This window comes from Perca fluviatilis, chromosome 21 (assembly GCF_010015445.1).
Source record: "Perca fluviatilis chromosome 21, GENO_Pfluv_1.0, whole genome shotgun sequence".
Lineage (NCBI taxonomy): Eukaryota > Metazoa > Chordata > Actinopteri > Perciformes > Percidae > Perca > Perca fluviatilis.
The window spans coordinates 3,977,103-3,991,970 of NC_053132.1; the positions used below are offsets into that span (position 1 = coordinate 3,977,103).

The 14,868-nt window shown below is 42.9% G+C and overlaps 2 protein-coding genes across 2 annotated transcripts in view; both read right to left on the bottom strand.

Annotated features, from left to right (window-relative positions):
• waplb (WAPL cohesin release factor b) overlaps positions 1 to 11,093 on the bottom strand; it is a 40,482-nt gene extending 29,389 nt beyond the window's left edge. The window contains exons 1-2 of the mRNA XM_039788251.1: positions 10,765 to 11,093; positions 9,280 to 9,788 (exon numbers count right to left, since the gene is read on the bottom strand). Coding sequence (XP_039644185.1) covers positions 9,280 to 9,766 — 487 coding nt within the window. The 5' untranslated portion in view covers positions 9,767 to 9,788; positions 10,765 to 11,093. The remainder of the gene's footprint in view (positions 1 to 9,279; positions 9,789 to 10,764) is intronic.
• A 555-nt stretch (positions 11,094 to 11,648) lies between these two features.
• Positions 11,649 to 14,868, bottom strand: LOC120550648 (tripartite motif-containing protein 35-like). Its single transcript, XM_039787281.1, has one exon. It carries the CDS (start codon positions 14,509 to 14,511, stop codon positions 13,126 to 13,128), a length of 1,386 nt encoding a protein of 461 aa, XP_039643215.1. The 5' UTR covers positions 14,512 to 14,868; the 3' UTR covers positions 11,649 to 13,125.

The window sequence follows — 14,868 nt, forward strand, 5'->3', positions numbered from 1 at the left end:
GAAAATTGCCCGAATGATATTTTATTAGGCCCTTAACTACCCTGTGAATATGGCTCTATTTGGAACAAGAGCTTTTCTTCCAAATATGGTATGCTCGTTAATATTCAGAATGAGCTGCACGCTGATTGGTTTGAGCAAACTACATAGAAACACATGGGAGACTCGGCAGCAAGCCTCATATTTCAGACACTGCAAAGTTATACATTGTTTATCGGGCTATTTCGTTATTAAAATCACTTCTGAATCTTTTTTAAGCGAGAAATCAACTATATAAAGCTCAAATATGGGCCGTTTTACGAAAATTGATGGCCAATTGCAAATTTGGTAAGACTGTGTGTCGGAGTTCAGCCGCTGGTGCTGCCTCGCCGCCCGGCCTGCCTTCCTTCACAGACCCCGGCCTGCTATGAGGTACTTGGAGCTCGGTCACGGCTGCCAGCCCACAGCAGGGACCACCAAACGCTGCTGCCCTGACAGAGCTCCAGGGCCTTCAACTCCCCTCTTCCTGCTAGCTAAATGGCCCGTTGTGTGAGAGTGAGAGCGCCGTCAGCGAGCTTGTTACACCAGCAATCTCTTACCACATGTTACACACGTCACGCCACTCATACAAAATCTAATTAAAGGTCTTATAAAGCTAACAACGGTGTCCGATTTCAATTTAATGAATATTTGTGAAGACAAAGTGTTTCGTTAGCTGTGACTGTCCCCTCAATCCTAGCTATGTGTAGCTACAAACCACGGATAGTTAGCTTCCTTTTCGCCTTAATTATATTTAAAGTTTGAATTTCGTCACCCCACTTACACAAAATCTAACTATAGGTCTTATAAAGCTAACAACTGCGTCCGATTTCAAGTTAATGAATATTTGTGAAGACTAGGTGTTTCGTTAGCTGTGACTGTCCCTTCAATCCTAGCTACAAACCACGGATAGTTAGCTTCCTTTTCGCCTTAATTCGATTATATTTACAGTTTGAATTTCGTCACGCCACTTATACAACATCTCCCTAAATGTCTTATAAAGCCAACAACGGTGTCCGATTTCAAGTTAATGAATATTTGTGAATTCCAGAGGAATTCTAAGAGGAGGCTAGCTAGCTCTCATTGATAGAGCTACATCCAGCCGCAGGCTCCATCAATGAGACTCGCGGACAAGCGGCGTTTATTTCCCCAATAGTTTGTTTAAATAACTCAACACTTTCATAGTAAAGGGGTGTCAGTGGGACTTTGAGCTTCTATTTATGTCCTATTTACCCACCGAACTGTCGTTATTCAACTATGACAGGGTAAAATCGGTTTTGCATTCTATCACCCCTTTAAAAGGCTGCATTACAGTAAAGTGATGAACTTACCAGACTGTTGTAGCTCTTCTATTATTTGCCTTTACCCACTTAATCATTATATCCACATTACTGATGATTATTTATCAAAACTCTCATTGTGTAAATATTTTGTGTAAGCACAAATAGTCAACGCTACAATATCGTTGCGGTATCGATAGAGGTATTTGGTCAAAAATATCGTGATATTTGATTTTCTCCATATCGCCCCCAGCCCTACAGGGTTTCCTCTATGTTGAAGTTTGTACTAGCGGCCCACCATGGCAAAATTTCTGCCGCCACAATATCAGAAATAGGGCAGAAGCACAATGTAGTCGCGGTTGCCTTTTAAATGATCCTGTCGACATAATGCACTCAACAAGTAGAACTATTCAGAGGTTATTAGGCCCGTCCAGTTTAACTCCACATACTGTTGAGTTGATGGAGTTTATTGTCAAAACGTTGGCTTTCATCCGAGTCGACTATTAAACCAACAGCTCCACCGAAAACGTCACCGCGGTGGGTCTATTCTGATTGGACAACGTTCAACTTGTCAGTTCTGTCAGCTCATCATCCTGATATCAAACATCTGGAAATATTAATTGTTGTTAGGACAGACCTGCCCCCACTGCTAAAAAAAAAAAAAAAAAATCCAGGAAACACTGTATTATTATTTATAATATCTACAGGTATCTTGATATCCACTAGGACGACAACTACTTAGCGTTTTCATAATTGATTCACCTGTATATTATTGTCAGAAAATACTGAAAAACATCCATCCCAAATGTAAAGGGCCCAGGGTGACGACCAACAGTCCAAAACCAAAAGCTATTCATCAACAACGGAAGAGAAAAGCAGCAAATCCTCATATTTGAGAAACAGAAACAGAGAACGTTGGGTCGACTGACTGATCAGTTCCTCTACTAATGTCAACAATCAGTGGTGCTGGGACATTATATTCTCTGCACATGACTTACTATGATTAGTAATTGATCTGAACAAGAGGATGGACAATTTAGTAATTAACAGGGTAAAAAGGCATTAGGTTAAAGCCGCAGGAAGTAGAATTTTTTCTAAAACGCCAGAATTGGAAGTAGACCTCTTCCTGCAGCGCTCCCTCTCCCCTCGCTGGCAGAACAGCCAATAGGAACACTCTCGCTCTCTGAAACGATCTGCGATTGGTCAAAGTCCTGCGTCACGGGATACCTTTACTAAAAGCCTGAACACAGAGCCATGGAGGAGACGCAGAAGTCTAGTTTTCTCTCAGACCACTTGAATTACGACATGCTGAAAGATTATTACAGAATTGTTGCCAAACGACACCATATATAAACTGCCTACCCCACCTTTAATATGGAGAATTATCACAGATGCTGGTAAATACAGGGGAAACTCATTCATGCACAATGGGTTCTCTGAGACAGCCAACATCTGTCCACAGTTATCAAACCTACACAGTTTTTCCATCCTTTACATGTCATGCAGAAAAGTGGCGGGTTGCAACCAACAGAAAAACTGTGCCCACAGTTTGCTGTTGGTTAACTTTGCATGCTGCTCAGCAGAGCGATGATGTGCATAAAAGATTGCACCATTTCGAAAAGCACCTCGACACACTGAAAACAGGACGCACACACACACACACACACACACACGTTAGCGTATGTCTTGTTAGTGTCTTCTTAGCGTAATCGAAACTGCCTGGACCCACTTGTCAGGACCAAACCACACACTTTGGTTATTAGCAGCCTGTGATCATTTCACCGTTGGCAGATAAACAGGTGACAACACTGGAGTCATTACTCTGCCAAAACACAGGAAATTGCTTCAGTGTACCTGAAAGAATATCTGTATTGGCTCTGTAAAAAAGCTGTGGGTTGTTTGTTTTTTTAAGGCTGTGTTGTCGAAGCTTAGCAAAACTAGAAAGTAGGCCATTTTCACTACTTCACTGTGTTCAGACCTTATTTGACGAACAGGAAATGAACACTAACAAAAAAATAAAATAAAAAATGGATAAAACATGTACTTTTCTCCCTTTGTGTCCACTGCTCCAGAGCATCAGCAACAGTCGTGGTCTTTAAGAGAAAGGGGGGGGGGGGCTGACCTTAGCCAAATGCTTTGACCATTGTAGGTAAATGTCTGGCATCTGGACCATCCCAAGGCACTCAACTTCCATCTTTCTCTACTCAGAGTTTCATTATCTTGTCTCGAATTTGGATGTCCACTTGAGCTTTTTACAATAAGAAAATAAAACCTCTGTTGCAAATTTTGCATGTCTATGCCAAAGCCTAGGGGGGTTGAAATTAATCATTGCATCGCAACGCGGACCTAGACTACTCTGCATCGATGCAGTGACAGACCATAATCGATTATTGCCTTGTTGATTTTCCGGTTGTTGCTTCTATTTTTTTTTGTCTGCTGTGTTCAGCCTTTTCTACATTCAGGAATCCATCTCACTTCTTGAATTTGTTGATGAAAACTATGTGTAGCAATTAGGGCTGTTCCCTCTTAGTCGATTAGTCGACTAATCGGTCGTTTTGGTCTTAGTCAGCTTAGATTTCTTTAGTCCATTAGTCATGTTTGAGGCTTTTTTCATGCTGAATGACTTATTTCCAAGAACGTATAACACGCTTATCTCTGGTAAACACAAGAATTAAGGGTTGACATTTTACCTAATAGATATCACTGTGAAACTTTAATTACTTTCATTAAGGCAATTATGTGTGGTATTACACATTTTCTGAAATGTGTTTAAATACGCAAAAGGAGGCATTATCTTATTCAATATATGCATCCTTTTGCATGACTCTTTGCGGAGAAACTCAGATTTACAGATCTGTCGATTAAATCAACTAATCGATTAGTCGATACAATTGAAGTGTTAGTGGAGTGTTAGTCGACTAAGAATTTCTTCAATCGAACACAGCCCTAGTAGCAATATATCATAATATTGAGGAGGTGATGCATCGTGATATCTAATCGGATCAAATCGCTGACGGGATAATCGAATCTGAGACCGGTGAAGATTCCCACCCCTACCAAAGCCTGATAAATCACTACACTGCGTTTCAGGCGTTTAGCCGACTCTCTTATCCAGAGAAGATGGCGACAGGAGGAGGAGGAGGTTTACAAGTCTCGATCAAGGACACCCTAGCTGTAACGGGGGCGGTGTGAGTGACGATTTAGTCGGGGACTGATGATCCAACAGAGGATGGACTGAATCAGTCTAATCCTAAATATACTCCCAAACATGGTACAGAACTGACCCGTACAAAACGTGATCAGAAGACAGAATGTGCACCAACCCAACGCTGAAAGTCTCCTTTGACTTTAACACTGCCTGACTGACTCCTCTGTATAGCCCCAAACAACTATACAGCTCTAGGTGAAAGGGCTTTTTGGAGCTTGCGGTTTGCATTTGCACATGTAAACATTACATCCTGATTACAAGAGTTCAGATAAGCTCTTATTTTGAGAAACAGAAAAAAAAAAAAAGCCTGGGTCTGTGCTATGTTGACACTGCTGCAAAAATGTGCGGGGGATTAAATAGACTTTCAGTTCTTCCTCAGATTGTTGAGAGGACTGCTAACATCAAGGCCTTTCTGCTGGGAAAAATGAGCTGCGCTCAGTGCTCGTATTAACAACAGGCGATTACACAAGTGACAAAACCATTATAAAAATGGTGATTTTTGAGCTTTCAGAAAATCCAATCCAAACATTTCACACTCAAATAATTCAGGAAATACAACCCTTTCAACTCTAAAGTGAATTACTTCACCCTTCGGTTGTAATGGGCAGATAGAAACAAGTCTGTAAGTGTGACACCCCCAGAAACCTGCAGAGATGACTGTTTGGGTGTCACAGCATCAACGTGTTCTAATTGGACTCGGACCAGATTACACGCAGTGTTTCTGGGCTGCACCTGACAGGGTTTTTCATAATCACTTACTCAGTTTTATCTTAAAAATCTGACTTATTTGAACGCACCCACCGGTAGCCTAGCTTAGCACAGATCCTGGAGGTAACCGGCTCCATCTAGCCTACTGCTCCCAATAAGTGACAAAACATGTTCCTATTTACATGTTGTGATTATAGTCACAGCGTGTACAAATAACAAGGTCACATGACACACAGCCATCTTCTAACCGTATACATACTGGGAATTATAGTCTCAGAAGGCGAAGCACTGCTACTGCTGCTACTTGGGCGGAGTGATTTGCCTGCAGCACCTGAAGCCCAGAACAGAGAAGATGGCCGTGTGTCATGTGACCTTGTTATTTGTACACGCTGTGACTACCAATCACAACATGTAAATAGGAAAATGTTGGCGTTATTTTGTCACTTATTGGGAGCTGTAGGCTAGATGGAGCCGGTTACCTCCAGGATCTGTGCTAAGCTAGGCTAGATGGAGCAGGTTACCTCCAGGATCTGTGCTAAGCTGGCTAGATGGAGCCGGTTACCTCCAGGATCTGTGCTAAGCTAGGCTAGCGGTGGGTGCGTCAGACAGAGTTACAACACGCACGGAGATGAGAAGGGTATATATGGACTTATCCAACTCTGGGGGACACGGGGAATAAGATGAAGTCCCAATAAGTCGGCGTGTTCCTTTAAAGTACAATTTTAGATTCCGAATCACAAATATAGGAGGTACCAAAACAAACATCTACTTTGCGTTCACGGGCTGCGCACTGCATGCCCACAGGTCGCACGCATTTAAAGTAGAATTACTTAAAAATTAAGTTTGTGAAATAAACTGAATAGAAGTTTTTTTTTCAGTTATATTTGTATATTTTGTGGATTTATTAAAAGGCTGACAAAGGCAGCTAGAAGCCACCGGCTTTATATAAGCTGCTTTCACGTCGCAGACTTTTAAATATAAAATTCTTTATAATTATAATTACATTATAGTGTAAATTTACAGTTAAGTGGCATGGAGTTTTGATTTCATTTTCTGTTCAAATTTGAACAGGATATCACACATCTTCTTGGATATGACCATATCAGTCTGAAGGCAGCCGAAGCGAACGCTACATATTGGCATACTTTATCAAAAGAGTTATTTGGTTAAGGATTTTGTCATATTTACCGAGTCAACATCCCCATGGCAGCGTTTCAGCTGAACTTTTGGCGACACGCTGGCTTCTCTTCAACACGGCTCAGTGTCCCAACACTGTGGAAACGGCACTCTGAGCACAAGTGCTCACTGAGACACAGCTTGTTGTTCGGAATCGGTTCAAGTGGCTCGCGTCTCTGGCAAGTGGCCAGCAGCAGTCACGGAGAGCTGAGGGCAAGTCGAGCTGAAAGCGACGAGGACGATGACAGCGACCGGCGGTGAGCGGAGAAACGACAACACGGATTTCTCCCATGTTGCTTGGTTAAAAGTGCTCATATTATGCTCATTTTCAGGTTCATAAATTGTATTTAGAGGTAGGTTTAGAGGCAAAAAACACCATATTTTGTTGTACTGCACATGTATTTTTTTGCTGTAGTTTTTTTTTTTGTTTTTTCCTGACAGTAGCTAGGTAAGGACTACTAGCCAGTCAGAAGCAGAGTATGAGGGCGTGTCCCTGAAAGTACCTAGGTAAGGACTACTAGCCAGTCAGAAGCAGAGTATGAGGGCGGCCCTGACAGTACCTAGGTAAGGACTACTAGCCAGTCAGAAGCAGAGTATGAGGGTGCGCGACGAGTAGCTAGGTAAGGACTACTAGCCAGTCAGAAGCAGAGTATGAGGGCGTGCCCTGACAGTACCTAGGTAAGGACTACTAGCCAGTCAGAAGCAGAGTATGAGAGGGCTGGCCACCAGTAGCAGGCAGTAGCTAGGTAAGGACTACTAGCCAGTCAGAAGCAGAGTATGAGGGCTGCCCTGACAGTACCTAGGTAAGGACTACTAGCCAGTCAGAAGCAGAGTATGAGGGCGCGGCCTGACAGTACCTAGGTAAGGACTACTAGCCAGTCAGAAGCAGAGTATGAGGGCGTGCCCGCGCCAGTGGTAGCTAGGTAAGGACTACTAGCCAGTCAGAAGCAGAGTATGAGGGCGTGCCCTGACAGTACCTAGGTAAGGACTACTAGCCAGTCAGAAGCAGAGTATGAGGGCGTGCCCTGACAGTAGCTAGGTAAGGACTACTAGCCAGTCAGAAGCAGAGTATGAGGGCGTGCCTTGACAGTACCTAGGTAAGGACTACTAGCCAGTCAGAAGCAGACTGACTGATCATTTTGGTCTCATTACTGTCATTTTCATTGAAAAATATTAAAATATAAATTATTATAGTGTGATGTTAGAGAGGATCTGTACCTGTTTTTTTTTTAAGATAATTTTTTGGGGACTTTTCCCTTTATTTGATAGTGAATAGACAGGAAAGGAGGGAGGGAGAGAGAGAGCGGGAGAGAGAGAGGGGATGATATGCAGCAAAGGGCCACAGGTCAGATTCTAATCAGGGCCGCTGCAAAGACCTCAGCCTACATGGAGCGCACGCACTACCGGATGAGCTGGAGGTCGCCCCACAAATATTTTGAAACGTCTCTGCAGCACCACACTACATTCAGAACGGTTTGACACATATTTTGCCTTTAACAAATATTGTGCCCGCCCCCTGCGATTTGGATATTGCACTAGTCCATACTGCGATTTTCGATACAATTGCGATTAATTGTGCAGCCCCAGACGAGACAGAGTTCAAATCCGTTCCAATTCCGAGAGGAAATCCTCTAAAAGTGGTCTTGAGAGCGGTCCTGAGTCCAAGACTGATCTGGAGTACTAACAACACCGGTGTTACTGCTCTGATAACACTCAGTGAAAACTGTACTGTAAGTTGTGTGACCTTCAGCGTTAAAGAGGGGGGCTCACATGGAGACAAATGCAAAGTCCAAAAGGAACATTATGTTTTATAGGAGCTCACCGAGTTTGTCATCTGAAAACCCAGAATTAAATTACGATCTGTGAGCCATCGGATGACATCGCAAGCTTGACAAGGATTTATGTTTTTTTTTTAACCAGGTAAGATTTGTTTTGTGCCAAAAGTAATTTGTGTGGTTAACATGCGCCCTTTTAAAAACCAGGGCTTATGACGCGCTCATCCCAGCCATATGTGCTTCAATTAGGCCAGATTAAAAAAAGCTTATCTTTTTCCAACTGACAGGAGCTATTCAGAGGTTAGTCAATAGATTCAAGGAGACCTTTTATCATCACCATTATATCAAAAGACATTCTTAAAAAAAAAAGAAGGAAGATTTAACACATCAAATTCCAGGCCATTCAGTGACCAAAAAAAAAATAACATCTCTGATGTCCTGAATCAATAAAGTTATTATCTGTGGTTGTTATGTGCTTTGAACATCAATCGACAACTTGCTGTACTGATTCTACAACCAACAGCAGTCATAATGACTTGTCTTAGCCATTCACTGTTCTTTTTATATAAACTTATATAAGCTATATTTTTTTTTTTTACTGTTGATAAGATTAAATTAGTATTGCCAAGACATTACTTTCGAGTCTAGTTACCTCGCATGGACATCTATCATTATATTGGCATTTTAATACATTAAACTAGGGCTGGGCAATATATCGATATCGTGATATGAGACTAGATATCGTCTTCGATTTTGGATATCGTAATATGACATAAGTGTCTTTTCCTGGTTTTAAAGGCTACATTACAGTAAAGTGATGTAATTTTCTGAACTTACCAGACTGTTCTAGCTGTTATTATTTGCCTTTTCCCCACTTAGTCATTATGTCCACATTACTGATGATTATTTATCTAAAAATCTAAGTGTGAAGATATTTTGTTAAAGCACCAATTGTCAACCCTAGAATATCGCCGCAATATCGATATCGAGGTATTTGGTCAAGAATATCGTGATATCTGTTTTTTTCCCATATCGCCCAGTCCTACATTAAACTATATGATAACTAAATGAATAAATAGATGTATTGAGCTGAATGGTTTCAAATTCTGTGTATTACCTATGCTGGCAGTGCTGCTGTTGAAGAACCGAGCGGTGTCCTCCATCACCCTGGGCTGGCTCCTGTCGTTGGGCAGCCACGACGCCCCTGTTCCGGACGTCAAAGTGTGGGATCCCCCCTGGAGGCTGGACCTGCTCCCCGCGTCCAGAGAAAGCCCGGGCCTCTCCAACTGCGGAGGCTCCGCGGAGGTCGGCTTGGCGGGGGACGACTTGCTGGCGCTGCGGGAAGACACCGGCTTGGATTCCTCGTCGCTGTCGAATCCAAACGGGTCCTCCATGCCGTCTGCGCTCGGACGGGGTCTCTTGTAAACCTCCAGGAGAGAGTCATTCTTGGGGGCGCCGGCGCGCTTGGAGCCCACCTTGGCCTTGTAGGTGGTGTCGCCCCATTTGGTACTAAGGGTGCCTCTCTTGGTGGACAGAACCTCGTCAAACTTGGACGTGCCCTCTCCTACCTTGCGGCTGTAGGTTTTACCAAATCTGGATGTCATTGTTGCATCTGGGTCATATTCTCTGCAACAAGAGAACAGAAAAAGGGGGTTATTTTAATTCCAAAGCCAAGGCCAACTATGCATCCTTTATCAGGATGCATAGTATTCTGGATCCATGAAATAACTGGCCTTTAAAAATAAAAATCTGCCTGCCTCTATGGGAATTTAACATAGGGGTGTCTATACTTATGCCCCCTGTATTTTAAGGAAGAAGATTTATTTATTTACGATAAATTATTCATTCACAAATAAATTAAGGCATTAAGATCAATTTCCAAAAGATTTTTTATTCCTCTTTTTAGTCAACTTTAGCATGGGTGTATTCACTTATGCTGAGCACTGTATATATAGTTTATTCAAGTTTGCAAACTGAACAGCAGTAGCCAGTGTCAGTCATGTTCTCTGACAGATTAACTTCAAGATTAATATGAAGTATTAGTCAAGAGATCGGGCTCTTACCGTTCATGTTTTGGTTCGCAAGCAAACTATAAAATCGGTCAAATGTGTATCATTGTATAAATATAATTTATATTATATTTAGGTTAATATACAAGACGTTTAACGTTAGCTTAGGTGTGGGAATTACAAGCAGACAGCTCGAGTGCTTCTCAGCCAGCTGTTGGACAAAACAAGGCTAACGTTAGCTTGGCAGCGAGCTAATGGCGCTAATTTAGCTGCTATCAGCACTGGTGGGATGCTAGCAGAAGAAATTAATGGAAACACACAAAACACACAGGTGGGAGGGAGATGCGTCAGGCGGTACATCCGTGAGATATGTGTTACGTAGAATCACAACACATTTACCCTGGGATACTAAAAGCTCGAGTTAGCATTAGCAAAAAAAAGCTCAACAGAGGAGACAGCAAACTGCTAGCTCGAAGCTAACAGCTAACAATAACTACAAGCTGACATCGTGTCGAACCAACGGCGAAAACTTCCAACACAGACCGTTTTCTACCGGTACAAGAACATTGACTGTTGTCCGTATGTCCACTTACTTGGTGAGCTAAAGGGCCGATCCGCACAAAACCCACTCCCGAACCAAAACGGCCGTCAAATTCGCCCAGGACCGCCGGGCCTGCTTCCCTGATCCAAGCAGCCCTGCACAGTATAAACAAGGCCGAACAAACGCCCTTAACGGCAAGTTACCGGGTTTGAAACACAGTGGCGAGAACGGCAGACCCAGACTTTTGAGAAAATATACAGTCTATAACCCTATATAAAGATATCGGCTTATATTTTTAAGCTAAATCGCACTCGATTGTTTCCTCCGGGTTGCGACGAAGGCTTCCATTGGACTCCCCCGCTGCTGCGTCAAGTTAACCGGACACAGCAGAACGTGACCGGATGTGCGATAATCTATCCTTAAAAATAAAAGTACTAAGGGAACATACGGAAAGAACATTAGTAGCTAAGCCCATATATCTATGAGCTAAGCCAAGCTGGCATGCAAACGTTTATAAAATTATGTTTGCAAAATGTGAATTTAATACAGTCCATTCATTTACACATTATTCACTGTCCCACTGATACATTATTTTGCTAGGTTTTTGGCATGTAGGTTCTTATATAAATACATGTTTTAATCATAACCGGAATTGCTTGTATGTCGTATTTCGACCTTCACGCTATATCGTTATCAATCTTGCCGCGTTCAGGTGCTCCCATTAAACTCGTAAAAAAAAAATGACAGCCAGTAATTGCGGAATATATAACTCTGCACCCCATAGAAGGAGCAAAAAGAACAATATAAATAAAACTCTGTGAAAAAATCCGCCAATCGGTTAACGCGAAAAGTGTGTTTTTAATTTTTTTTGCTATGAGTAGGCTATTAACCCAATGGAAATCTAAAACTTACTTTTTTTTACATGATACAAAAGAGGATTGTGAACTGCCCCACGCTGTGGTGCTTTAGTTTATTGAAGAAAAAACACATTTATCAGCCATCAAACTTACAATATGCAGCAACAGCAGCAGCAGCAGCAGCAGCAACAACATTGTAGTGGAACCAAAGGCTGAATCAAATCACAAACACATGAGACAATTCAACTGTCAATAATTGATTAAAGACATTTGATAATTAAGCTCCACTAGAGGAGACAGAATCCAGTCATTAACAAAACACATCACTTTATTCATTTATTTATTTTAACGCGTTGAATACTGTCTGTTTTGCAATACAGACATAACTTTTCACACATGTAAACCATTATTTTTTTTAAATAAAATTGAAAAAAATGACAAAAATTAGAGCCTTGACGTTACCTTGGACTCTAAAGTGTGACTGCGAGACAGAATACAAGTCCTGGGTGGTCCAACAGCTAACAATTTGGATGCTGGGACAACATCTGTCATCTTGTTCATACATTACATTAAAATCATGATTTTAACTTTACTTAAATTAAACTTTAAGTGCTAACTGAACATGTATAAGCGAATATAATTCACTATGTTTAATGTCAAAGTTCATTGCAGTGGAGATAAAACGCATGCTTTCTGGTGGGTACTTTTACTAAAAGGTATTTTATTGTGACGACACACAATCAGTTGCCAGTTTATAAGTAGTAGACTAGAATTATTGATACCTAAATAATGGGTAATTGGCTACATTTGAATTTCAGTTTGCCATTATTATATTATATTATATTATGTAAATATAACAACACGGTCCCCTGACCAGGTAGTTTCTACAGAAATGACAAGGCACAAAGCATTATGGGGCATATTTGATACCATTGACTCCAGACTTAACATTTCAGTTTGTGTTTAACCCTTGTGTTGTCTTCCTGTCAACCATGAACTTGTTCTTCTTTCTTTTCTTGGCGCTTTTTCCGATATTTTTCGTGCTTTTTAAAATTCGTGGTCAATAAACCTCATTTCAATAACATTACACCTCATTTTTGAGTTCAAACAAAGCAGATCTTATGAAATAATTTGACTAATAGTTAAGATCAGAAGATGTTGAGTGAATCACAGACTGGTTTATGTCAAAGTTCAGTCAGGAGAAATTTCAAATGCTGCGAAATTGAGTAAAACAACCAAAATTCAATGAAAGTAATCATTGATTTTACCTGCAAAGAATGTTGTATGACTTCCATAGAACATCCATCCACGCATCCAAGTTATTTTTGGGTATTTGGTTGAAAAAAAAAACTTATTTCTGATAAATACACAACGGGTCAAATTTGTCCCGAGGAAAACAGAAAGTTAATACTTTGCATGCAAGGTTTGCGTACTTAGGCTACATTGATTACAGTCATCATAGACATCATTTCCTGTTTCTAATCTTATGTCTCATACGTATCCTCACATGCTTAATGCATAACTGTTGTCTTGCAAGTTGAAAAAAAATCTCATTTCTAACTTTTCACTATCACAGAGATCTCTGCAGGCAGTATTTTGAGAGGGAGTGCATTCCTGGTGCAAAGGTATGGGCACACTTTCTCAGTGAAAGCGTGTGTGAAGGTGTGTACGTGTGTGTTAGTATCGGGATCGGAGAAGGACAGCTTCCCTTTGTCCCAGTCCAGGTGAACTCGGATCCTCTGGAGCTTCTCCCTGACTGGGAGATCCGTGTATTTATTTGCCGGCGAGTACGCTCTGTATCCGACATCGCTGAAGTCTACGCTCCAAGCCGTAGACCCCACGAATCCTTTCCTGCAGATGGACTCGGCTAACACCCCCAGTTCCCACTCTTTGTTGTCTCCGACCTCGACGTCCCAGCTGTGAGTCCCCGAGTTGAATCCAGATCCCAGGACGGAGTCCCAGTACGCGAACCGCTCAGGGTTTTCGGGAAGCCGCTGTATCTTTCCACGCCTCACGCTGGTCAGATCCTCAGACAGGATGAGCTCAGGATAGGCGGTGCTCGGGTCCAGAATCACGGGACTGTAGGGCGCCACGTCTTTCATCTTCTTCCAGATGTTGAAGGTCAGGTTGCCCAGATGTTTCACCACGTCTATCAGAGCCCCCGAGAGCAGCTGTGGATCCTCCGGCTGCTGGACTCTCTCCGCTGCAGCCCTGTAGTTGATCAGGAACGGGACGTCTTCGGCTCTCAGCTGCTCTTCTGTGGCTCTTACTGTGTCTGAAAGAGCTGCTATCTCTCTGCTCAGAGCCTCCATCTTCTCCTTCATCCTCCGGCTCTTCTGCTCCTCCTCCTCCCTCAGTGCGGCCATCCTGGCCTCCTCTTCCTCTTCTAGAAACCGGTGGAGCTTCTTAAACTCCTCCTGAATCTGCCTCTCCGTGTGTCGAGACTGGACCTTTATGTGCTCCGCCGTTTGATCAAAGTTCACTTTGACGTCGTTAAAAACCTTAAGCTTGTCCCGCGAGGCTTTCAGGGACTTCCGGAGCTCCTCTCTGCGATCCTGCGCCACTTCGTCGATTGGTCTGAACCTGTGGTCAGTGTGTATCTTCGCGTCTCGGCAGACGACGCACACCGGCTGCTGATGGTCCAGGCAGAAGAGCTTGAGCTTCTCCGAGTGCAGAGGGCAGAGAGTCCCGGGCCCCGATGAGGCTCCCTGGCCTTTTTCTCGCAAAAAGGCCTCGCACAGGTTCCTCAACGCCAAGTTACGGGGCGGATCGCTGCACTGAGACACTGTCCGACAAACCGGACACTCTCGGGATTGTTTCTTGCTCCACCAGCTCTGCAGACAGGCTCCGCAGAAGCTGTGGCTGCACGACAGGAGGACAGGGTCTTTGAAGACGTCCTGGCATGCGGGACAGCAGAAATCCTCCTCAAAACGGGAAGCCATTGTCCTCTAGGTGAATCTAAAACCACAGCAGGCAGACATGGAATGGTGCCACTCCTCCCTCAGAGTTACCTTTACTTTGAGCTGTGATTTCAGCCCCCACCCCCCTGTAAAACTCTTATCCCGTCTGTAGAGTCAGCTGCTGGTGTACGTGGCAGTATTCAAGATATCCCGCATTACTCCCAGCATTTCTTTTCCCGAAAGTTCTCCGTAGTCAGTGGAAGTGTAGCGTTTGTCCGAAGGTGAATCTTATGGTCTTTTCTGTTGTCAATAACGTGGCGCAACAAAGCTGTGTTTCCTGGTTTGTCTCAGGTGAGTCACACGAGAGGTGGCGCCCTGAAGGATCACAGCATTTCTCTC